At 40.3% G+C, this 26,816-nt stretch overlaps 1 protein-coding gene across 2 annotated transcripts in view; it reads left to right on the top strand.

The window, feature by feature from the left end:
* Positions 1 to 26,575, top strand: part of LOC128839313 (chondroitin sulfate proteoglycan 4-like) — a 62,800-nt gene extending 36,225 nt beyond the window's left edge. For both annotated transcript variants that reach the window (XM_054032201.1, XM_054032202.1), the window contains 5 exons: positions 1,463 to 1,661; positions 10,706 to 10,837; positions 16,313 to 16,485; positions 20,313 to 20,496; positions 21,289 to 26,575. In XM_054032201.1, coding sequence (XP_053888176.1) covers positions 1,463 to 1,661; positions 10,706 to 10,837; positions 16,313 to 16,485; positions 20,313 to 20,496; positions 21,289 to 23,342 — 2,742 coding nt within the window. In that variant the 3' untranslated portion in view covers positions 23,343 to 26,575. The remainder of the gene's footprint in view (positions 1 to 1,462; positions 1,662 to 10,705; positions 10,838 to 16,312; positions 16,486 to 20,312; positions 20,497 to 21,288) is intronic.
* The last annotated feature ends 241 nt before the right edge of the window (positions 26,576 to 26,816 follow it).

Below are 26,816 nucleotides of genomic sequence, written 5' to 3' on the forward strand. Positions count from 1 at the left end.
AGCTATTGATAATGAATATTAGAGCAGGAATTGGGCAGAGGCAAGAAAAGCCAATGGAATCAAATGTAATATGATATTATTAATACACTAAAAGTCAGAGAGGTACATTATGATATCTGTTCTGCACTTTAACTAGAACTGTTGATTATCAAAGATTTTACATTATAAATAAACTCTTCATGGGATGAGCTGGTGTGCATGTGTTGAATATCTATGGACTTGATTTCAGCTTATAATAGATACACCTCTACCCAATTATCACGCTGTCCTTGGGAGCCAAAAAATCTTACCGCGTTTTAGGTGAAACCACGTTATATCGAACTTGCTTTGATCCGCCGGACTGCGCAGCCCCGCCCCCGCGGAGCACTGCTTTACCGCGTTATATCCGAATTCGCGTTATATCGGGTCACGTTATATTGGGGTAGAGGTGTATGTCCTATCCTGAGCTCTAGGCACCTTAACCCATAATTAAAAATGCAAACAGATCAAAAGTAAAGCCAACAGTTGCTCTTTACTTTCAAACCAGAAAATAACCACCCAAAATTAAATGAAGCCCACACAATGCTCCCATCCTGGGACATGAGTATTTATAGTGCTTTTGTCTGCCCCCAAACCTGGGTAAACCCAGAGCATTATCATTGCCAGAGAGAGAGACGTGTCATGTTTGCACTAGAATTGCTAAAATTAAAGTAGTGGGTTTTATGCTGTGTTGACAAACGCTAGTTTTTTGTCTCAGTTTAAGCCTTGATTCAAAGTGCTGAGCAACTGTCGGAAATGTTGAGTGCCTTCATCTCCCGTGCAGTCAGTACCTCCAAGAGCTATTCAGTCCTTTACAGGATTGAGCCCTTGGTGCATAATGTGAGCAGGTGGGAGTTGAAAGAAAATATTTAGTTTAAAAAAGTGTTGCCTTTTTATTAGTAGTTGTATTGTATTTAATCTGTTGTCTTTCTTATGGCCCAAATCTGTGACATCTCCAGTGCCATTTATTGCAGTGGAAGTTGAGGGCACTGAATGTTTTGCCCACAGTAAAGGACATGGCACTAACACTCCGTGAAATAAACTGCTGCATTTGTCAGAGACAGAGTACAGACACTGTCAGACATTTGAATTTCCTCTGAAATACTGATTTATGCAGGAGGTGGTTGATGGACACAGGTCTGGAGGGATCTTCCTGGGTCATCAAGTCCAGTTCCCTGCTGTCGCAGGTAACCACATTATGTAATCCCGTTCATAAACGGGATTATATAACGTATCAAGCTCCATCTTAAAACTAGTTAGGTTGTTTGTTGGTGTTGCTTGATACCTTGAAGTTTTAAATAATTTCAGAATGTTAAACACTACAGTCAATGATCAGAAACCATATTGGATTACAGGATTACCTGTTTTAGCAACATGAGATACAGTGAATCAATCCAATCCATGTAATTTTTTCTTCGTCTGTTTTTTGTTTTTGTTTTTTAAGGTTTGGGTGGGCTCAGTTACGGAAATAACAGTTGATGACCTTTGTGCAGAAGATAAAGACTCCTCAGCATCAGAGCTAGTATATTCTATTACTCCACCTAGCAATGGCCACTTGGCTCTTAAGTCTTCTCCAAACAAAAGCATCCTTAATTTTACCCAGGCTCATATAATGGAAGGACAGCTGGTGTTTGTACACAATGGTAGGTAGTTCTAAAACTACCATGTGGGAATATTCTGTTATGTAATCCTATGGGGATATTCAGAAATGTAATCCCATGGAGATAGTCTTGTAACATGATGTAATTTTAGAAGCACTAATTAAGTGATGTATGATCTCACAAGCAAAATGGAAGGTTTCAGGTCGTTACCTGAGTAGGTAACTTCCAGCAAACACCTAGGTGTTGTAGGAAGTAGTATTGGTAATTCAGTAGATGTACTGATTGATTGATTTGTATTACCATAGCACCTAGCAGCCTCAGTCATGGATCAGGACCTCATTGTGCTACATGCTGTACAAACACAGAACAAAAACCAGTCCTGTCTCCAAACAGCTTACAAATTTAAGTATAAGACAACAGCTGGATACCAGCAGACTGTTGGGGATACAAGGAAACAGTGACACAGTATTGGTCAGCACGATAGGCATTGGTCTCAGCACAGCAGCAGCCAAGCCACTGTCAAGCTTTCTGTAGGCCTCACAGCAAGGGAGGGTTTTGAAGGTGCATAATGAGCTAGTTTTGAGGATTTTAGGAAGCTTCTTCCAGATGTGAAAGGTGGCATGGGTGAAAACATGAAGATGCCTGTTTGAAAATTTAACAAGTGACCAATGCAGGCTGACATCATGGGCTGATTGGAGGTGGAAGTTGACATCTCAATAGTGAATAAGAGATATGTCAGGTGGAGATAGGTTGTGAAGAGCCCTGAAAGTGAAGTCAAGTTTGATAGAGAAGAGAAGAGCCAGTGTGCAAGGAGAGGAGTAACATGATCAAAGTGACAGGCTAGGAAAATGATCTCATAGCAGTATTCTGAACGGATATGAGCGGGACAAGATTTCATTTGTCAAGGCCACAGAAAAGGATGTTGCAGTAATTGAGATGTGAGATGGAAGCCTGATGAGAGTTTTAGCTGTGTGGAGGGATAGGAAAGGCTGTATCATAGTACATGGTACTTTTCCTTCTGTGTCAGTAGTGAACTGATGCCCACGTATTGTGTTAGGGAACACTGTGATGCTGAAGAGGCCATCTTTTGAATGAGATGTAAAACTGAGTTTCTGACAACTTCTTGTTAAGGATCTCAAGGGACTTTTTGTAAGGGAAGGGTTCTTAACTCTAGGGTTTCAGCTAGATGTCAGCCTCTGTATTTACCTACCTTAATTTCCTCTGCAGTTTCAACTGGATATAGCATTCTTTAGTATAATATAGTGATCCTTAATGCCTCTTCTAAACTCTTGTGTATGGTTGCTGTGTGCTGTTTGTCAGTTGTTGCATTTCACCCAGAGGTGGCTGCATTTCTGTAGTGGGTGAAATGATTTTTCTGTATTTTTCATATTTCAGTGTGTATTATAAGAAAGGGTATAAAACAAACCTTTGTTAAGCAACTGATTACCTGCATAAGAAGACAAAAATGATATTGGACTGTGATTTGGCTACATAAATCAGAAAATTTGTTGACATTTAGGTTTTCAAAATCAAATTACACAACCACAACACAAAATAATACTTACACACAGTTACTCTATTGTGAAGGAGAGTTTGTTTAGATTTTTGACTGATTCCTTCAGGATAGGGCCTCACTTGTGCCAACTGCCTATCAACTCCAGTGTTGCTAAGACAACAGAGGAAAAACAATCCAAAACTGAATCATAAGAACATAAGAATGGCCCTACTGGGTCAGACCGAAGGTCCATCTAGCCCAGTATCCTGTCTTCGGACAGTGGCCAGTGCCAGGTGCCCCAGAGGGAATGAGCAGAACAGGTAATCATCAAGTGATCCACCCCCTGTTGCTCATTCCCAGCTTCTGGCAAATAGAGGCTAGGGCCACCATTCCTGCTCATCCCAGCTAATAGCCATTGATGGACCTGTCCTCCATGAATTTATCTAGTTCTTTTTTGAACCCTGTTATGGTCTTGGCCTTCACAACATCCTCTGGCAAGGAGTTCACAAAACTGTTTGGTCAATTATTATACATGCCAATTCGCCAAGGTCTCCTTCCCAATAAATCATAGTAGTCAACCCTTTTAAGCTATTTCCCAATAAATGAATATTAGCCCCAGGCTCATGGGGCTGACTAACTGTCCTATCTACCTAAAATAAACTCCTGCATTTATGACAGATTGTATAGACTGAGTGCAGTACAAGAAGCTCACTCATCTGGTCTCATCTTATGTCTGTATACACCTAGAATTTAAAAGACGGTATGAAACTATTAGCTATGATAGACACATGTACAGTTCTACAATCTTAGTTACTAATTGTAACTTGCTCAGTTACAAGCTCAGTAAAGCTACTTTACAAAAATTTTGGTTGGAACCTGTTCCAAAATAAAGAGACACAATATAACTCTGACAATCTTTAAAACACATACACAAGCATGTACACTTACTTATTAATTAGATGCCCAGTTTCAGGAAGTGGTCAATTGACTGATTTGAGTCATTATCCAAGAGAAATTCTGTATGGAAGTTATCACCGGATTGATGCTCAGCCATCAGCTTTCAGCTCAGTTATTGTTCACAGCAGGAGTTGACATGCAAATGCTGGTGGAGCAAAGGATGCACATGACTGTAGTCTTTTCCTAATATGCTACCAGGCAACCCAACTTGCTGGAAATTAGTAAAAGACAGTTAAAGATGCCTATCTAAGATAGGTTCTTTTCACCAGGAAGACTCCCAGGTGGCTGGTCCAGGACCTCAGTCTTCTCCTTTCCAGGTGTCTTTGGCTTTTGGGAAGCAATGTATTGAAGAAGACAGGCCATTTTATTCTATATCTGCTGTGTGGTCCAACTTGATTTCTCTTCTTGGAAATGGTGGCGTTGACCAATCAGATCGTGACCCATCTCCTTCCAAAGATTTGAATTGTCCAATCAAAATGAGAATCATCCCCTCAGTCAGGGACAAGACATTAGCTTTAGAGTTCTTGTAACTGGGACTGGAATTTTGCAGTCTCTTTGTGTAACACACCTTATTGCACCAGCTTGTGTAAGAAAAGTTAGGCCATAACTGTTGCAGTCATCTTGGGCCATACCTTGAACACTGACTGGTTTGCTCCAGTCAGCAACTTACCTCTGCATGTTGCTTTCCATGGGGCCCTTTCGGTGCATCCCTTGGCCAGCATTGCAGTTATGCTTGCTCAAGTTGCAGTTTCTCCATCCACACTTGTCTAGCTGCTGAAATGTCCAGTTTAAAATTCATGTAGTTTATACAAAGTCTCTCCATATTCTTTTATGCTCTTTAAATGTAATAGTCCATTATACAAGGCAAAGTCAATTTAGGAATTGTTGTTCTCCAGCCAATCAGAATAGCTTTATAAATCTTCCATTTTGGTTCTTCTTTTAACAACAGTGGTAGTCTGTAGGGCTCATCTGAGTCTGTGCATTATTACTCAAACAGTTACATTTCTGATTATTCTACTCTGGGACAAGTATCTTTATAAACACAGTATTTGGTTTCAGTTCCTTTTTTTTTACTGCCTCTTTCAGCAGAGATGTATTTAACTAACTTGACAGCATAAGCATGTTTGATTGCAAACATTAGCCTTACTTCTTCTCTTTATCACTTAAACTAAAATAAACCAACATGAATGCAACCTCTTTCTTTTCTAACAGAATAACCCATGAAGTGAACTCTGTCACTAAAGTTTATAATATTTTGATCAAAGCTGTATTACTTATAGTTGGCTTCCCTTTTGTACACATTTTATTTAATAATATATGGAGATATACTTATCTCATAGAACTGGAAGGGACCCTGAAAGGTCATCAAGTCCAGCCCCCTGCCTTCACTAGCAGGACCAAGTACTGATTTTGCCCCAGATCCCTAAGTGGCCCCCCTCAAGGATTGAACCCAGGAAGTTCCCCATTTTGCTACTATATCTGGCACATCGTATCATATCCATGTTTGTGTCAAACTGTCCTGCAAAGCTCAAGTGTGAGTAGCAACTTCAGGGAAGACTGCTAAGAACCAGGGCTCAAACCCCAAGTTGGTTGAGTTCTATACTCACCAGCAATTATCAAGTGTAAACTCCTCAAACACTGTAACAGCCTTGCCATTAAGTCATAGACAGTGCCCTTGGGTACTCGGATCTACCTTGCCACCCAGTTAAGCTTACTTTTGTGATAGATGATCTCTTAACCTGAATATTGCTGTGATTTTTAGTGTATTTCCAGTCCAAAGAACCAGTCACTTAGCCCAGGTCAAATGCATCTTAACAAACCAAAAACAACACTTGTAGCCAATCCTGTAATAAACTATCTAAAGATTTATTAACTAGGAGAAGGAAATAAGAGGGGTATTTAGAAGGTTAAAGCAGGGAAACATGTATACACAAATGAGTTCCAATCCTAAGTTTCAAAAAGTAATAGAAGCTTCTATAATAACTCAGGCCAAGCACTGGGGATCTTTTGCTTTTGCTTAGTAATCCTTGCCCCTCAGAGTTCAAGCCGCATAAAAGATACAGTTCTTCTTTTTAAGGGCTTTTTATTCCATTCCCTTCTGCTTCACATTGCCAATTCAGCTGTTGGGAAGAATTCACTTGAATGTCTCCTTTTCGTTGGGGTGATGGTGGTGGTAGCAATCAAGAAAATCTTTTGTCCCCTAATGTTCCACAATAGTTCATCTGATGTTGCTGGGCCTTCTTTGTTGGGCGGGAGACAACACATCCTGTTGGAAATTAGTTCTTTCACACTCATTAACGCGTCTCTCCTGTCTGGTGATTTACAGTTACAGAGCAAACACTTAAATATTACCTTATAACATGGGATACAGATATTATAAGTGAGTTAATACATGCAGCAACTGACAAGCATTTCATAAAGTCTAAACACATTCTTATAACTCTAATACCTGTTTTAACAGTACCAACACACAGGTGAGCCAGACTGCTTTCAGCTATGCATTTATTGTCAGTTGAGACCCAGAGGCCTTGGCATGAGCTGGCAACTAGTCTGCCTGCATCACAGTTTGATGTTAATGTAATATGATTTTTAATTCATTCATAGACAGGGAAAAGGGGGAAGTTTCTTTAGCTGCACCAGCAGAACACTTCTGTGAAAGGCTGCAACAGCTCTGAGTTTCCTCAAACTGTTGAAGAAATTTAACCGTTAGACCTTGGGTTTTTATTCTCTCAACACTCTGTTCTAACTTTACTAGCAGTCCTTCATGCCTGGGCAATTCTTAAATAGAAAAAACTCATCATTCTGGGGCCTTAGTTACCACAGTATGTTAAGTGTGTGGGTTCCTCTCTGATGAAGGTGCTATATGTAGTTCCTAATTTGTGTGCTGCTTAACCACAAACCCCATCTTAAAAGCAGATTTCTAGGAATGCAGTTTAGCGAAGAACAGATCAATGATATTCTACCCCATGCTTCCCATGGGTGACGTCGGGCTTCCCATGAGGCAGTGGAGGACATTCACTTCACCACTCGGCTTGTTCCTGATACTGGATAAAGCCAGAGATGGGGTCATTTTCTCTGCTTGCTCATTCCTGTTACTGCAAAGAGAATGCATGTGCAATGAAAAAGGAGTAGGGGTCGGTCACAGCTCCCCAGGTGGCTGTGGTGAGAAAGTTACAAGAATGAAAGTATCCCATAGCTAACTTCACCCATAAAAGTAGGGTGGGCTTTAATAAAGCTATTACCACCTCTCTTCTCATCCTCCTCCATTCCCATATTACCTCAGTAGCAGAAAGGAGGGGTACTAGGAAGAATACAGAGTAAAGAACTGTGTCTTAGAGATTATCCAGGATGCAGCAAAAATGAGTTAGTAATTTTAACAATAGTGACACTGGGAAGATTTTGACCTTTTGTTAAATCCTTGCAATTGAGGTAGAAGGGTGATGTCCTAGGTTTGAGGCACTGAATCCTTCATCACTTGGGTCTGAGATGCACATCTGCAGCCATAGGAAATTAACATAGATAAAGATATTTGCACCCATTTAGGCTGTGAAACTCAGTCTGTAACAGTTCACTTTCCAGTGATCAGTGGTGTGGAACCTACTCTCTGTCTGATCCGTAATGCTGCACAACTCTCCTCTTGAGTCTTCCTCTCAGCTCAGAATCACACCAGTTACCTCAAAGAGAAAAAAGAGTCCTATCTGGCAAATATTTCACCCTTTCTGCTTTCTCCCACTTTGGTTCCCCTTCCGCCTGCATTTTTCCCTCCTTCACTGTGGCCTATGACTTGGAGGTGTTCCTCCTATTTTCAAACTCTAACCTCACAGTCTGACCCTGGAGCCTGTTTACACTTGACCTTCCCTCAATATCTCTCTCACCGCTTTCATCTTCCTCCCTTCCCTTTGCCTTCAGATATTCTATTCTTGTCCCAGTCTTCAGAGCCCCTTTCTTGGCTATGCTTGTCTTGCCAGGTGTCACTTAACTTCTCTCTGTTCCTCATTTCCAGTCATCTACCACTGCTTCTTTGACTTCCTCTCCACTAACCAGCCCCTGCAATCTGTCTTCTGCTTCCTCCATTCCCTGGAGCCTCTCTTACCAAAGGTGACCAATGACCTTTTCCTGGCCAAGGATACCCTTCTTATTCTCTTCCATCCATTATGTCATTTTTTATACCGTTGATCATTCCATCCTCCTGGAAGTTCATGCATCCCTAGGCACCAGTGACTTTTGTTGTTCTGGCTCTTGGTTAGTTTCTCTGACCACTCTTTCAGTGGCTTATCCTCCCTCTGGCTCTCTTGATGTCCTCCAGGGCTATGCCCTTGGCCCTGTATGCTTTTCCCTTTTCCCTTTGATATCACACAGCTTTGATTAATAACTCTTCGAGCACTGGAATGGGTTACCTAGGGAGGTGGTGGAATCTCTTTCCTTAGAGGTTTTTAAGGTTAGGCTTGACAAAGTCCTGGCTGGGATGATTTAGTTGGGCATTAAGTCCTGCTTTGAGCAGGGGGTTGGACTATATGACCTCCTGAGTTCTCTTCCAACCCTATGATTCTATGAACTCTTATGTTGTGAGTTGTTAGCTACTTCTTCATCCTCACCTTTTCCCTCTCCCTTCAATGTTGCATCATTATCTGTCTCTTCCACATCTCATCCTGGTTGTCCTGTCACCAGCTCAAATTCAGCATAGTTAAAACTGAAATTCTCCTTCTTTCCATATCCATCTTAGCCCTCTCTTCTCTGTCAGGAGCAGCATTCCACCATTCGCCCTACCCAGGCTTGCAATCTGTGTCATTTCTTTCTTCCTTTCCCTCCACAGAATCTGCCACTAAATCCTCACATTTTTCCTCTCCAGCATCACTGAAATCAGGTTGTTCCTTTCCATTCTCCCAGCCCAACCCTTTCCCAGGGCCTCATCATCTCTTACTGCAACAATTACAACCTTCTTCTCTCTGGCCTCCTTTCTTTTCACTTCACCTTTTCTTCCTTCTGATCAAACTATTTAATGGCCCCTTTAAAATCAGTTATGATAGAAATAACACAATACTAAAAGGGTACGTCCAGACGGGTAGCGAACGATTTATCAAGACGCGATATATTGATCCCCGAACGCACTCCCCTTCGACTCCGGAACTCCACTGGAGCGAGCGGCGGTAGCGGAGTTGACGGGGGAGCCGCGGCCATCAATCCTGCGCCGTGAGGACGGAGGTATGTCGGAATAAGATACGTCAACTTCAGCTACGGTATTCCCGTAGCTGAAGTTGCGTATCTTACATCGACCCCCCCCCCAGTGTAGACCAGGCCTAATAATGTTAGTCAGTGAATAGGAGCTGGCTATCCAGTCAGCTCTTTATGGCCTACTTCTGCTCCCACAGTAAACTTCTGTTTACTTCTATCAGGCACTTGATCCACATTAACCAGAAAGCAAGTGAAGCTAAATAAGCCTTTTTCTCCTCACCTGAGGCACATCCTGTCAACCCTTTAAATCAGCAACTAGCTATGCATTTTTATCAAGAGAAAACATTGGAAAAGTTAAAGCTTTAAAAATAAATATGATGCAGCTTAAGCTTCTAGAGCTTATATTCTGTTTAGCTGGTTTTGACGGTACTCCTTGGGGAAGTCATTAACTGTGGTCTCAGACCAACATTAATTCTTCTGATATGTTAATTTATAACTTGTCAAAAAGTGCTGATCATTACATGAAAGTGTGTAGTGATCTCTTCTGCTTACAGGATATACATTCATATAACAACATAAAGAAATTAAATTAAGTATAACAGGCAGATACTTATAAATGTTAATAGCTAGTGACAGCAATTAACATTTTTAATTTTTCATTGACCCTCTTCTTAAAAAATAATCTTAGCGCCCCCTACTAATCAGTTGTTCAGGAGTTTACTGGCGGTGCTGTGAGCCTTGGAATGGTAGAGTGTGGCAGTATAATTTTACAATATTCCAATCCCCGTGCAGTCATTGGGACATATTTTGCTGACAGTCAAGCCAGAGTAAATCCAGGCTCGGAGATTTTAAAGAAGAAATTTCTTTCTTTCTAGCACATACTGGCTGTGTAATAGTTTAGTCTGAGGCTGCAGGTCCTCTTAGTGAAGCTATCTTGAAGTGAAATATTTTTAATTGCTGCAGAATATTTTTAATTGCTTAAACTCAGAGCCGATTTATCTCTACAAACATATTCCAGAGTAATGCCATTATAGTTGTTTTGCTGCAAAAACTGCATCTGGGCCAGATTGCTACTTCAATGATGGTGCCACTGCTAAGATAAAAAGAAGGGAAGAATAAAGAGGTTAAGCACCAGATATCCCTTTAGTGTAAACTGGTGTAGTTCCATTGAAGTCATATGGACTCTGCTGATTAACCCAATGGAGGATCTGGCCTTAAAAATGCAAACAGAACTCAGTAGTTTTTATTGTTTATAATCTCTTCTGCATTATGCTTTAATTTAACTCTTGGATGTTCAGGTGCAAAAGTACAAATTGGAAGTGACTTCAGTGGTATTACTTTGGTTTTACTGTGGTGTAAGTGAGAACAGAATTTGTCCCAATGTGTATTCCCACCATATTCTGTATAAATAACAAGGGATTTTTTGAATTTACAAGAAAGTGATTATTTTTGTTTTCTTTAGGAGCAATGTCTGGAGGCTTCAACTTTCAGGTTACAGATGGTTTGAACTTTTCACCTCGACAAATTTTTAGTATCACAGCTCGCACTCTAGTTATCAGCCTAGAAATTAACAAAGGACTGGGAGTGTTTCCAGGTATGGCTTCGGCTATAAAATTATTTTGATTCAGTTTACTTGAAATAATTGCATAGGAAATAATGTGTACAATTATATGATAGATATCTGCCAGGCTATAAAACAGCTGTAGATGGATACACGTCTATATTTGTTGTATGCCATGTTGTAGTCATGTTGGTCCTAGGATATTAGAAAGAAATGGTGGGTAAGGTAATATCTTTTATTGGACCAACTTCTGTTGATGAGAGAGACAAGCTTTTGAGTTTACACTGAGGGTATGTCTATACTACCCGCCGGATCGGCGGGCAACGATCGATCCAGCGAGGGTCGATTTATTACATCTAGTCTAGACGAGTCTAGACGCGATAAATCGACCCCCGAGCACTCTCCCGTTGACTCCTGTATTCCACTGCCGGCAGGCAGAATCGACGGGGCAGGGGCAGCGGCAGCAGTTGACACACCGCAGAGAAGACACCCCGCGGTGAATAGATCTAAGTATGTCGACTTCAGCTATGTTATTGATGTAGCTGAAGTACGTAACTTAGATCGAGCCCCTCCCCCTCCCCCAGTGTAGACCAGGCCAGAGACCCAAAAAAGAGCTCTATGTAGAGCGAAAGCTTGTTGCTCTCACCAACAGAAGTTGGTTCAGTAAAAGATATTAGCTTACCCACTTTGTTTCTCACATATCCAAATTTGTAATTTTTAAAACCACAATTGAATTCATTTGTCAAATGTTTAATTTATTGATCTGGGTATTGATATATATGCACATTAGTATGACTTGTACTGTTGCTACTTCTAAACACAGGAGATTACTAAACTGAATTAATTCCAAAATTCTTCTTTAAGTTCATAGAAGCTAGTGGCGTAAAGTACGTTTTAGAATATTGAGCCTGTCTCAACTCCTCATAAGTTATAGGAACGGAGTAAAGTTTAATGCCCTCAGGATTCTGAATAGCAACATTGATACTAACCAGTGGGCTGATTCACTTAGTTGCTCCTTGAGACAGTTATGAAAAGCAGCAGAGACCTTCAATTGTCTTTTTGATGACTTGGGACGACAGAATTCCTTTGGTTCACATTTGAAAGTTTATGCTTTCAACCATAAGAGCCAACATCTTAACTTTTTAAATGAAAGCCTAAGTCCTGAAGGAGTTGATGGATTAGGAGCCACACGCATCAGAGATGTTTTGTACTCATCACCGGCAAGTAGACAAGTTTCAAGCTCTGCTGTAGCACAGTTCTGCCCAGAAGTGATTCCTGAATGAGCCAGTAGCATAACACGAGACACTGACTTCTGGAAAGGTCCCAGGTTTAACTTTTATAACTGACTCACATCTTGTTACTGGGGCCTAAGAAATAAAGATTTGTCTCTTACCAGCACTTCTGCGTGTTACATCTTTCATACAGATAGTATGTTGCCTGAACTACCTTTGTCTTTCAGAGAAGGTTATCCAACAACACAGGGAGGGATTCAGTGTTGGGGAAGTTTGCACTGCAGCTCTTCATCTATATATGTTGTGTTAAGCTAGCATGAGAGAAATATTTAAGTTTCTTTACCTATTAAAACAGAATTCTCATAAATAAAGCCTCATAATACAAGCCACTTAAAGAAACAAAAAAATAGGTTATTGCAGCATGGTCTTGTAATTCAGTCAGTATAAATGTGATTAAAATAAATCCACTTACAAGCCTTATTAATCTGTACCACGCCTGTCTGGTGTTTTTTGGTTTGTAAGGTTGCCTCAGGCACAGGGTTTACAGGAATTTCTACTGTAAGCCAAAGATAATTATAAAAAAAAATTCCTGACACATTTTTGTAAGAAGAGTCTCTAGACTTTCTGACAGCCTTCCAGCATGGAAAATATATTTCCTTCACCACCTGCTCAGCTTGGTATATGGTCTTTGCTGAGCTGTTATTTTACTTTGAGTTAGTAAGTATATATATGGAGAGAGAGAAATTGTGCTAAGTTTTTTCATATTTTGGTTAACCTGAACTCTTCATTTTTTCCTCATTCTCCCTCTCTCTCTTTTTTTGCCACTTGTTCTATAAAAATGAAAAAGCTTGCTCCTAAACATTGAGATTGTCTGTGTAGCGATGTACATTAAACTTGTTTGATTCAGCTTTTCTGAACTGCGGCACTTTGACTATCCTGAAGGGGTTGTGCCTATGGTAACGGCAATGTTTTTTCTTCTTTTTCAGTAGCCTCCTACCCACAAATATATAATAGTCACAGTCTGGTTACATTTTATGGGATTGAAGGAAGCCTCAATGTTGAAGCAACCTCAGGAATTTTGCTCTATGGGCAGGTGAAGCCTGGACACATTGTAGAGCATGTGTCTGGTCTTCGAAGTTGGGCATAAGCTACTCTACCCATGTTTTATGACTAAAGCTATGTTTATGTCACGGAGGTCATGGAAGTCCCGGAATCCATGACTTCCAGAGACCTCTGTGACATTCTCTGCTTCAGTCCCAGGGGTTGCAGGACTCTGGAGCTGACAGCCAGTGGGGCCCTGGCAGGGTTCCAGCAACAAGTGACAGGGGCCCCCCTGCAAAGTTCCAGCGACAGGTGACAGACTCCTGAGGGAGCCCTCCTCGGGGTTCCAGTGACAGGTGACAGCCTTGTGCGGGCAGAGGAAGATGCCTTGGGCAAGTGGCTGGGGTGTCCCATTTTCTCTTTGGGAAATATGGTCATCCTGCAGCTCCCAGCCACCGTGGACGGAGGGGGAATTCACAGTGGTGGGGGAAAGCATGGAGCCCCAGCAGCAAAAGTCACAGACAGGTCATGGCTTCCATGAATTTTTGTTTATTGCCTGTGACCTGTCCATGACTTTTACTAAAAATAACCATGACAAAATCTTAGCCTTATTTATGATGTATGGTACATATCTACTAGCTCCGGGAAGAGGGTTGCTGCAGAGGGAGAAATTTCAAGCCACAGAAAAGTGTCTGCACAGAAATATCTGGAATTAGGAGGGTTTCCTCTCAAAAATAAATATTTAGGAGAAGCAATGTCCTGAATAATTGAGTGAGCCTGAGTTACTCTATGAGATGAAAACAAGTTTAATATTAGTTATACAGAAAGAGAATTACCTGAGCCAGTCAGTGGTGGATTGGATCATCCACAACTCTATAGCCATTTTCTGGTCCGCAAATCCCTACTGTTTAAATTGGCTAGGGAGTGGGGGAATGAAGAAGGGGGGAACATTTAAAATACACATAATTTAAAGCACCCTATCTATGGGGGCCTGGCTAATGTTTCCTAAGCAGTGTGGCTCTTAAGAGGCACAGAGGTGATAGGAGGGAGAAGGACGAAAGAGGACAGAACAGGAAGATCTCATTTCAGCATAACAATAACTCAGTTTCAGAGTATATATAGTTTAAGCCAAGATACAGCTATTGCCTTGTAAATAAGGAGAACGCTTAAAGTACCATCTGATTAAAACATTCCCATTCTTCATATATTATTCTGAATTACTCATTTGCAAAGATTATGTTTTACTGGAGACTGGTTGATGATTCAGGCTCCAAGGATATATATTACTAATGTCCAAAATGATCTATGTACGCTCATAAATGCTTGTTGTTCAAGGGCAAGCTAAACCTGGAGGGGAAGGAGATGTGGGAAATTCATGAGACCATTCTTTATTGTAATTTATGGTAGACTATTGCACTGTAGGTTTTAAGAAAAAAAACAAAACATTTCCTTTCTAGCAAGCTGAAGTGTTAATATTCTTAAATTTACTGAAAATAATTTGCGAAAAGAGGTTTTGTCAAAAAGAAAACATTATAAGGAAGTTTTAATGAATAGATTAGTTATTTCAGAAGTATTTATTCTAAAGTAGAATAAAATGTCTAACATTGCATGGTAATGTTCAGTGGATAATGCTGCATGCATGGCATTTGAAGATGATGTACTTTTTAGTGTTACGTTCACTCTTTTAGGGAGTCACTAGCTTTGTTCTGTTGTCACAACTATTGAATACATTGTCTTGGTTTGGCTACATTCCAGGGTGCCTTTTGGTAGCCCCTAATCCAGTGGGCATTGGTTATTATAGTACTATGTATGCAAAGGATTTTTGGCCTCCTCTATATCTATGCATATGTTTTAATATTAGTGAAATAAATCATTATGAAGATACATTTTCTATTTCACACCAGTGTGGTGATTGTGTAGTGCTTTTTGGGGGTTTTTTACTTTTTCAATTGATTTGATTTGATTTAACTTCAATGCTCTACTATCATTGGTATGAATGAAGTGCAGTACAGGCTACTACAAAAATACCTTCTGCCACTTTGTCTGAGTCCTCTGGGCTGCAAAACCTCTGGGTCGGAGGGAGGCCACACCACCTCACTGCATTACTGGGCTCATGGCCTAGTATTGGGAGAATCAGTGGTTAGTGTCCCAACCGTTCTAGCGGGCGGAACAAATAAGCAGTCTCTAAGCTTTAGTCCTTAGGCAAGGCGGAGCTCATGAGCGGTCAATAGCTCTAACCCTTAGGCAGGGGAGTGCTGGCCAACAATCTAGAGTGCTAGCCCTTAGGCAGGGGAATGCTGGCCAACAGTCTAGAGTGCTAGCCCTTAGGCAGGGGAATGCTGGCCAACAGTCTAGAGCGCTAGCCCTTAGGCAGGGGAGCGCTGGCCAACAGTCTAGCACCCTGGCTCTGGCAGGCGACAGACAGACACAAGCTTCGTGGTTTATGGTGGGGAGGCTGCCACCCCAGAGGTGGGGTTGAAGGGGAAGGGGGATGCATGCCCACTCAACTCCACTGCATCCCAGCCCAGGACCCTAACAGTGGCAAAGTGTCCTGCCACTGGATCAGCGGGGATCCTCCCGCAACATGCTGACTAGCTGTTAAACTGCAATACCAACAAACTAAAGTCTGGTTTCCCTGGGCTACTTCCTACCAGAGTTCTGGATCAGGCTACGTGGTGTCAGGCTCCTCTGTTTCATCAGGGTACTCAGCCGCCGGCAGTCCCACCAGCACTTTCCCCGGCCTTGGTCCTCTCCAGGTCCATGGTGCTGCCTGGCTTTGCAGATGGATCAGCAGGCAGCAGCAAGAAGGACACGTCTGTCTCCTTCCCTGGCTTTGTTCCAACTGAGCTAGGGGCTCCATCTTTTGTACTTCTTGCCTCGCCCCTCAACTTCCGGTGGGAGGGCCAAGCCCGGCCTGACTCCGCCCACTTGGGCAGAGAGCGTGGTTCCTCCCCCTCTGGCTCAGAGGGAGGCTACACCACTTCACTACAGTGTAAATAAAAGCTACTGTATGTGAACTTGCCTAATGACAAAGATCTGCATTTGTTGGGGGACACCCTTATTCTTTGAGTATTGAGATATGAGAATTAGGGAGATAGTCAAACAACTAATTTTATTAAGTGCTATATAAATGAAAGTATACTTAGATTATGGGCTGTGTGGTACATATGAAAGTTTTCCTGTGGTGAAATATTTACATTGTTGTAAACTTGTATTATATTTAATTATTATTTAGGGTCTAGGAAACTTATTTCAGCTCATGATCTGAAAGCTGTAACCAACGATGTGGCCAACACAGGAAACAGAACTATCGCTTTTACAATTGTCAGAGCCCCAAAACTTGGAAGACTGATCAGAATGGACACAGACAACACCACACAGGATATTTCCACTTTTACTCAATCCATGGTAAGCATTCACGTTACAGAAAGTCCAGTGGCAGACTGTTATTGTAAAGTGAATCCTAGTTATTCATTCTTTGCCCAGGCCTTTTACATTTGTTTTAGTGCCAGCCATGTGTCCCATCGCAATCATTGCCCAATGTAGCTGTGTCATTCAATATCTGGCAATTTGCTGTGACCACTAGATGAGAAGCCCCTGCTCTCCCTATTGGAAATTGGTGAAGTCTGAATAATTTTCACTCTCTTGTTTTGGTTATAATAGTATTTATTTAACTAAGGTGGACTTTTCCAATGTCCAGTGCTAGTCGGTTGATCCAGTTTCCCTTCCTGATTTCTCACTCCTCACTAGTGCACAGGTTGGAAGTCATTGGTCCTGGGTGAAGAAGTCATCAAAGAAGTCCCTTGGGGTGTTTAACACCAAATGTCATGATCACTTAGGCTGGACCCAGTCCCCCTGAAGTCAGTAGGAGTCTTTCTGTTAACTTCAGTGAACATTAGATTAGGCTCTTAAAGAGCATCCCCCTGAAGGAAATGCTTGGATAGAAGAATCTTAACCAGGATGCAGGACCTTGAATTTGAAGGGTTAAAAAGAGGGAACTTCATTTACCTTCCATGAAGAACGTTATGGGGGTGGCTGCTACTAAAAGAGAATTACTGAGCCTTTGTGTAAAGCATCTGGATATAATTGTGTGTTCCACAAAACAAATTACTCTCAGAGAACATTCCTTACAGCGAGACTTAAGGAGCTCAATCTATGTAGCTTATAGAACAGAAAGTTAAGAAGTGACTTGGTCATGATCTAGAAGTACTTACATAGAAAAGAGATATCTGATAGTAGACAGCTACTTAATCTGCAAACAAGGTCATAACAAGGTCCTGTGGCTGGAAGTTGAAGCTTGACCAATATAAAACTGGAAATAAGGGGAAAATTTTTAACCGCAGTTACCAACAACTTACCAAGGAATGTGGTAGATTCTCCATCACTTGAAATCTTTAGATCGAGAGTAGATGTTTCTCTAAAACATATGCTGTAGTTCAACCACAGTTATTGGGCTTGATGCAGGAATTACTGGGTGAAATTCTATGGTTTGTGTTATGCAGGAAGTCCGCTCAGATGGCCATAATGGTCCCTTCTGGTCTTAAAATCTCTGAATTTATGAACATAAGGTTTACACAGTTATGTACTCACGTCAGGAAATGCCATAGCTTAGGTTGTAATGTAATTTTTACTCTGTTCTCTTGTGGATATGGTACAGTCTCTAAATGTTATTTATAAAATAATACTTCAAAATGCCCTGCAGCTCCTTTCTATAACCTTATCTCTTACAAACTCTGGTACAACTCTGTCCTTGGGAGTTTTTGGACTCATAGTCTCCAACAAGTGCAGCTTCATTAGTGGTAACTGTATTGTAGATAAGGCTCAGGTGTTTTAACTGTTGTCCTCTAACCTTATGAGGGAAATGGGAAAAGAGAAGGAAAATTTTATGTTGGGAAAAATTCTCACCTGGCTTAGCTCAGTGTGTTTTAGCCATATAGGAGCAAGCTAAACAGCAATGAAAAAGGTAGCAAATATGGTTGATAATGTATATTTGGAGCTTACAATTGTGCAAATATTCAGTAGGAATTTGAGATAAAAAATAGTAAAGTCCATGAAGAATAAGAAATTCAGGTTCTGTTTGTTAATAAAATTCTTGTGAATCAGGTTTGAACTGGAAAGCATTTTGGTTCAATTTAGTTTTTTCAATTTCTTTGGTCTTATAGTCAGTGTTCAGAAATATATACTTCTCACTGCAAGTGAAACTCATTTATCTTAACTAAAGAAGAAGTGAGCTAATCTCCTTCCTTATGTCTGTGTTTCACTGCCTCAAAAAAGCCATAATTATCAGCCGCTTTCCATTGAACTTGTCCAAGGCCAGCTGTTTTGCAGCCAACATAAAAAACTAATTTGTGCATCTTATTTTCCAGGCCTGTTAGATTAATTTTGAATACAGTGGATTGTTTTCTTGGCAATCTTTTCATGATATCTCAACAATCTTTTTGCTCATTCAACTAGCCACTTGCTTCCTCCCCAGACTAAATCCAAATGTGTTTATTTAATTAAACTGAATACAACTCATTCAATTATCTTCTAATTTTTAATCCTATTTGAAACAGTTGCATAAATGAACCAAAAAAATCCATGCCAGTGGCATCCTCTCCTTAGCCCAGAGACTCCTATGTGCGTGCAGTAAAAATACCCTAGATAGATTTTAAAGAAATAGTAAAAATCATAAATTTACTTTGTCCAGCTTTGTCCAGCTTGGAGCTACGCTTATGAGAGTGATCCTGTCCCTGTATCTACATGGACATATGACCTTTTTGCATCATTTTGGGGGATTCTTGCAAACACCAGTCACAAAGGGCAAAGTTTAGCAATAACTATATTTTTGGGGCAACACACATTATGTTATTTTGGACGTTGTTTTGGAAGTTTGGCCCCCAGGGCTCAGTTCTCCCATTAATGTCAGTGGAAACTTTTCCATTGATTTCAGTGGGAGCAGGGTTGGTCCCATTCATAGTTGGAGCTTAGATTCCATAGTGCTAAATGCTTTAGAAACACTAGAAATGCTTTAGATAGATAGAATTAGTCCATTCAAAAATATGTCATGGAAACCCGTGCTAGAGAAGTCCATGAGATGACCTCAAGCTGTGTAAAGAAGTATTTATGGGTTATAAATTTAGAAAAAATACCATCTCAACAGCGATCTCATTGGCAATCACAAACTAACACAGGTTAAGCCAGGTCAGCTAGTTCAATGAGAGTTCTCCAAGGATTCGGTATGTAACACTCTTCTCTCTGAGTCAGTGAACCAGTGCTTCAGCATGAGGATAAATCTGTTGGATGAGACTTGAAAACAAAGTCCTGACCTCTTGTGCTTACTAGAGATACCACGGCACTTTCATAAGATTATGGGTATTAACCCTGAGATTCTGACCAAATTCCAGTGCAGGTAATTGCTTTTTGTAGACTAGAAATTCAATTGAAAATGTATTCTTCATTTCTTGCCCTGACTGATGCTTAGTGGTCTTGCTATGTGCTGTTGAATAGATATGCATTCCCAGGGACAGATACACTTCAGTGGTGGGAGAAGTGGTGTGTATGTGTTTGTGTATATATGTATACTTTGTATCAGTTGTACAAAAAAAGTGTTGATGTGAAAAGTGGCAGGCAAAGTGTTGTATGTAGATATGTTTATTTCTCTGAAGATATCCTACTGGACTCTCACTCCTGAGTCTTAACTCCTTGTCATGAGACTGGCAGAACTCTATTAACTCTTAAGTTTATTGATCCTCAAAGGCAGCAATAGCAGGATAGAGTGTGAGGTAGATTCCTTACTGGCTGTTGTGTGCCATTCCCTGCTGAGTATACAAGCTGCCCGGCATGGACTCCAGTCAGCTCTTTATGGACCATAGTTGGTGAAGGAGCTGCCCTATAGAGAGCATGACTTAACAGTCATTGAACCAGCTCCTCCAGCTCCCAGCTCCTAGGTATTTTTTACTGTCTCACCCTTTTGAGGGCCTGCTCACTTATTTCTATGTCACTTCTACTTCTAAAGGAAGTTTAGAATTTAAGAGCTTGGGAAGTTCTGCCAGTCTGGCGCTAATGACTTGAAGATTGCACAGATTATATATTCAAGGCAGTAGAACTACAAGGTAATTTCCCCACATACATTATGTATACAATCATTAAGCATTGTCATGGACACTTTTGTTCTGCTTCAGACTGTTGTGCCTATGATTATTCTCCAGTTGTACCTCTATATTCAAGTGACTGACTCCCTCTACTTTGAACAGGTGGATGAAGGCTTGATCATCTATGAGCACACACATAATGAGGCTGTAGGCTGGAGTGCAGAAGATTCCTTTACATTTACAGTCTCCTCCCCACCAGCAGTTCTGGATCTCCAGGTGTTTCACGTTGCCATTTCATATGAAATTAACAGACATGATCACAGTAGTCGCCTGCTTGCAAATACAGGTAAGGTTACTGTGCTCTTTGAGACTCCTAATGTTTATGATCACATGTGGGATCCAATGAGCAAGTTAGAAAAACTGCAGGGCAAACTTTTCCTCAATAACAAGTGACCAAAATATTTATAGCATAGATTGCAGTGTAGGTAATATTTTGCAAATGATTTCCAGTTGTTTTAGTAAACATTTAAAGGGACACTGGTCAAAATGTAGTTTAAGTCCAAACTGTATGTTTTGCAAAAACAGAAAGGTTTTTGAGTTTATTATTAATAGAAAGGTTTTTGTGAATTATTTCTTTTATATGCCTCTTTCTGATGCCTGGCCAGAAGACTAGCCTGGGAAACTAAAGTTCACTAAACCTTTTTTTTTTTTAAAGAGACCTTAAAATATTAAAACACTTTAGAAATTCAATATATTTATTTGTTCCTCTTTAATGTTGTGGTTACAATTCTCCTTTTTTGCTGTAATGATGTGGTAGTAATTTCTAGGGAAAATAATACAGTGTCTTCTGTAGCTGTAAGGTATTGCTACATCTTTAATCCAACACCCATCCATCAATATAGGAATTTATCCCCTGACTTTTAAATCTCTACTTTTAAAAAAAATGTGGTAATAAATTTCTAGCTGTGACAGACGGTAATGTGGGATATAACTATACCAGGAGAGCATTTGAAACATTGACTCCACATCCGTCTTCCCTGAGCTCCATTAGTATTGCTACTGCACATGTGCATCTTATTTCTGAAATGTTGCAATGACCAAGTAATAGTTTTTAAATTGCTCTTTTTCTTTCTGCAAGGTGCTATTGTTCAGGAAGGAGGTAAAGTCCTAATCAACAAAACAAATTTAGATGCTTCAAATCTATTAGTTAAGTTACCCGAGGTGCAACGTTCTATATATGAAGTCTGGTATCAAGTTATATCTTTACCTCAGCATGGCATAATTGTGGTTGGAGAAAGAAATATTACCAAAGAAAAACCTAACTTCTCACAGTACATACTTAACAAATTTGGAATCGTTTACATGCATGATAACTCTGAATCACTTGCTGATCATTTCACTTTTGCTGTTTGGTTAAACCTGAAGAGTAAGTCTGCAAGAAAGCCTGATACTGATGTTTTGGAAGAGATATTTCATATCACCATTGTTCCAGTGAATGACCAAGTTCCAGAGTTGAAGACTAAAGGACTGCGTTTGAAAGTTATGCAAGGAGATACATCTGTGCTAGGACCAGAAAATCTGAAAGTCGAAGACTTAGATAACAGTCCAGGAGAGATCAAATACACCATCATTAGCAATCCTACCAATGGCTATTTAGCAATGATGAACAATCTCAGTACATCCATACAAGATTTCACGCAAACTGATGTTGATAGTGGCAGAGTTTGGTTTGTACAAGATGGAAGTTCATCCTCTGGGGTTTTTTACTTTAGTGTGACTGATGGCAAACATCGCCCATTATACAAACTTTTCAACCTTGAAGTCACACCAGTTTCTCTCACCCTAGTCAACCTTACTGATGTGATACTTCCACAGGGTCAGACCTCTGTCACTATTACTAATGTACAGCTATCGGCTACAACAAATGGAAAAAGTACTGACATTAGTTATGAAATAACAGTGCCCTTCAAATTTGGCCATTTACTGATTGGAAATGAGCAGGTTACTAAGTTTGAGCAGGCAGACTTATACTCAGAAAGACTGTCTTATCTTATGACAAATCTCAGTGCATCCCGGGATATATTGGAGTTTATGTTGTTCACCTCAGAAAGTAATCTTACAGGACAGGTACTCAATATCATAGCAGAGCCTTTGGTGAAAGCTGCATCTGACCTGAAAATTCCAAACAGGATGGCTTATCAATTAAGGATCAAGGACCTGGATGCTACAGAATTAGCTAATCTGACAAATAGCAATCCCAAATTTGAAGTGATAGTGGCCCCAGCTCATGGAAGAATTGTAAGAAGAAGGTTGATAAATGATGCTATGTTTGTAGGAATTAATTTGTTCACACAAAATGACATTGACAGAGGTGTTGTGCTGGTTGATGTAGATGCTAATATGACAGGTATTGATATGTTAAATGACTCGTTCACATTCATACTCAGGGCTGATGATGTGCAGCCTGCTGTAGGCTATTTTCAATATGTCATAATGCCATATGATCCTTTACTTGTGCAGAGTTTTACAAGTCAAATGCCTTTCTTAACCCACACTGATACTTTAAAAATTCATACTACTTCCAAGGATGAGCCACCAGTTTCCCAAAAGGATGAGGAACATACGGAAGCACTGGGAAAGACTGTACAGATCAGGTGGCAAAACCGAAATCGCTGGGGAAATCAAAATGAGGAAGAGTCATTGCTTAATGAGGAACAAGTCGAGAGCAGATCTGCAAGGACTGAGACCACTGTTAAAGCAAATGCCAAAAGTCCCAGAGTGAAGCCACGTGAAAGCAGCAACCCTTTGTCCATCATTATCCCACTTGCATCAGTGGCTCTTTTACTCATTGTCGCTGTTATTTCCGTGTGTTTTTTTCGAATGTGTCATAAGACAGAAAAGGCAAAATCTCTCATCAAAAATCGAACACAGACAGTTCCCAGCACTCCAGGTCTCAGTCCAGAACGGAGCCTGACCGTACCCATGGTCACAGTGACGCCTCTTCCAAAAGGGACTGAAAACAGCACAGCCACCCCATTTGTGGCAGTCAGATGTAAACAGCTCCTTCCCACACCAGTTGCTTCGGCTGAAAAAAATTCTCTACAAAACAGCTGGTTAAACCTTGATCCTGAAATGCTCCAGCACTGTCGAAAAACAAACCCAACTTTGAAACACAATCAGTATTGGGTGTAGAGTGTGGCCATTTTGGATCATGTGGATTAATATCGTTTAAAAAAAATATATATATATAATGTTGACATTTGATCATTCTTTATTATACTTATTTATTATGGGTCAAATTCTGCTCTCTTTACTTTGAGCATGATCCAAACCTCAGTGAAGGCAATGCACTGACTCCTATTGACTTCAGTGGGCTTTGGATCAGACTCTTAGTTATTATATAGACAAAATACCCACTGACTTCAGTGCCTTCTCTATCCTTGTGTATTTTAAATTAACTCATTATGTGCAGTATTTGTTATTACCCTTGAAAGGGATAAGGCAGCATAAACATGGTGTCATTTACTGTATATTTTTATACACGATTACTTTTTAAAGACTCAAATTTGATACAAATAATTTGTATCTTGTCTGAACCAGCTTACTTTAAAGAAAACGCAACTGTTTTAATAAATAATTGCCAAAATGCTAATCTCAGGCACGTCAGTTAAACCTGAATGCTGTTCAAAGACCAGTGCTAAAGCAACAAAGCTGTGATTATTTTGACAAGTATTCATCAAGATCCTTGGGCTGGAAGCCTAGGATTCTTCTCCAAGGATACTACAACAGTGATAATAGATGCATGATTCTGGTAAAACACTTATTACTAGGAGCTTTTGTTTGTTCTTTTTGTCATTTATTTTTAAACTCTAGCCTCCAAGGTCTGCTGAATGTCAGAATGCATGTCTGACCTCTAATCCACATGGCAAAAAACTATCAGCCAGCCTGTCTACAGCATTATCTTTAAGCTCTGGGTTTTGTCTACAGAAACATATCGAATGTCCTACTGCTGTCTAAAGGCTGAATTCTGTCCTCAGTAACACAAGTTCTGCTGTATTTGAAGTCAGTGAGTCCAACCTGTGAGACAGCAGAATTTAGTCCTCTACTACTGTACAATAGAATTTGTTGTTAAACGACTGAGAAAAATAAATCTGCGTGAAGTTGAGAAAATGAATATACTATGGAAGAGTTTCATAACTTATTGTTATCAAGGAACTTTAACCATTTGTGCCTTAAACACTATGAAATAAATTACTTACTCCAATTTAGCTACATTGATAAAATGTGCAATAATTTCTCTTTAAAGGGAATATTTTTATTTGTATGAAAGTCCTTGCTAAACAGTGATCTACAATCCAGTTTTAAGGTCCAATCCTGCCTTCAGTGAAGACAATGGCAAAACTTCCATTGACTTCAGAGAGCAGAACTGGACCTTAATAGAAGATTGCTGAGATCTTAACTGGTCTCATTATTTATCGCCTGATCTATTTTAAAAATTTTATTTGGAAAGACCATTTCCCAGCTTCTAAACTAGCTTTTATGATCACATACCTGGTGTGGACTCACCACAATGCTTTACAGAGCTCGTACTAAAATATCATTGTAATTTGACATCCAAATACTACCATTCTTACTTTAACATCCAGGACTGTAGCTGTATAAACGTTCTCATTGCCATTTCCTTTGCAGCATAAGGAACTGTTTAACCATAAACGGTATTCCCCCATTTATTTATTCCATTTAGGTGAATTTCATCCCAGTGCAGGGGGCCTTGCCAAGACCTTGGTTACCACTATGCCCTGAGGGCCAAATTATGGATGCTTAAGCACAGGAGTGCTGGGGAAGGGAAAGGCACAGGAAGCTTTCCTAATCCCTCACCTCTCCCAGCCATGGACAGCTGTAATTAAGATGCTTTATGATATGTCATACGGTATAGGGATTCCAGAGGGTCCATTTCTACTGGAAAGCCCCACAAGGGTATATAAACACTCAGGGCCAAATCCTCAGCTGGTGAAGTCAGTGGAGCTACGTCAGTTCAGACCAGCTAATGATCTGGTCCATAGGTCAAGTATTCCCAAATTAAAATGTTTGATGACTTAGGGCCCAACCCTGCAGTCCTTGTACAAGCACAACTTCCACTGAGTCCATAAGGATAATGTGAGTGGATCCTGAATAAGAATTACAGAATTAAACACTGGTCACTGGTGGACTATTGTTGTGATTTCAGAAACTAACATTTTACAGTCAATGTCCGATGTATTGTTTTTACTTCATCTTATAAATGTATTTTTGTTTTGTAAAAGTGGGATTTTTTAAAAGGATCCTTTTGTGACGTTGCACTCCATATGTTTTATGGAAATGTGCTTATGAGTACAAAGTAACTGGAATATGCTTTATGCAAAAGGTCTCTGTGACTGAACCCATCACAGTGGCGTAGTCGAATAGGATATGTGCACAGCTGATTGCTTTGAGACACTGCTAGTGATTTTAAGTGAGTTTTAAGTGTGGTGGCTGGAGAACAGACAAAGTGGTTACTGGTTTGTTATTTTCTGTTTGTTATTTCGGGTTAGGGAAATAGGGACAGAAAAGTAAGCAAAATAAGTAAGAGTGAAGCTCAGAAGAAGCTAGAACTGCACAGATTGCAGATTGCCCCAAAAGGCTGAACACTGGGCGCTGGGAAAGTCCGTGTTAACTAAGAAGCCCCTGAGCTGAGTGGATCTCAGTTTCAGTGAACTGCAGAGAGGTGTGGCCCAACCTCTGGGTCTGTGCTGAAGCTGACTGAAATGTCTAACTCAGCAAGATAGGAGTGGAGCGGCACCTGTTCTGGCAGGAGGGTTGTTCTCAGTGGTATCCCAGCTCATTGAGTGACAGTCTCAAGGAAAGACAAATGGAAATTGATGTGCAATTTGCCTGGGAAAAGGCTGCCATGAAGGCAGAAGCAGCCAGACAAAGGGCTGCAAATCAGCAAGCACTGGACTTAAAAGACAAAGAGATTGAAGCACAGAAAGCTGCCCAGGAGGAGAAGGAAAGAGAACTGGGTAGCAGATGCCCTGTCCAGAAAAGAGGAATTTTAGACGTACTGCCTCCACCATGGACAGTGTCATGGCAGTAAATTCAGGAGGAGGGTGTGATGTTGCACTCCATATGTTTTATGGAAATATGCTTATGAGTGTAAATATGATGTAACTGGAAAAGGTCTCTGTGACCGAACCCATCACGGTGGAGACTGAACCTGTCACACTTTCATTACCAAATAGATTTCAAAATTGCAACATAAGATTGTGATGAAAAGATTTGTAAGAACAACAAAGAATTCAGTTTTATACATTGCAACATGTTGTTTTTTAAAAAGCTATAAAAAGTTGAGTTATAGAGCAGAAATACATCACTTTATCCTGCTACAAATAAAATCTTGTTTCCCAGTTTCCTAGTGGTTTTTTTTTTTTAATGATGTATATTTCATTGGAATATAAATAGGCTTTTCCACACAAAATCAGATCACTGGTGCATCATATCTGGTATTCTGCTTCTAACAGTGGTTGGAACTTGATGCTACAAAGACAAATGGGAATTTATTCCACCGTGCACCTACCTGTTCAGAACAATGTAATATCGAGCTATATATAGGTTTCAGAGTAGCAGCCGTGTTAGTCTGTATCCGCAAAA

The sequence above is a fragment of the Malaclemys terrapin genome, chromosome 6 (assembly GCF_027887155.1).
Source record: "Malaclemys terrapin pileata isolate rMalTer1 chromosome 6, rMalTer1.hap1, whole genome shotgun sequence".
In the NCBI taxonomy this organism is placed as follows: domain Eukaryota; kingdom Metazoa; phylum Chordata; order Testudines; family Emydidae; genus Malaclemys; species Malaclemys terrapin.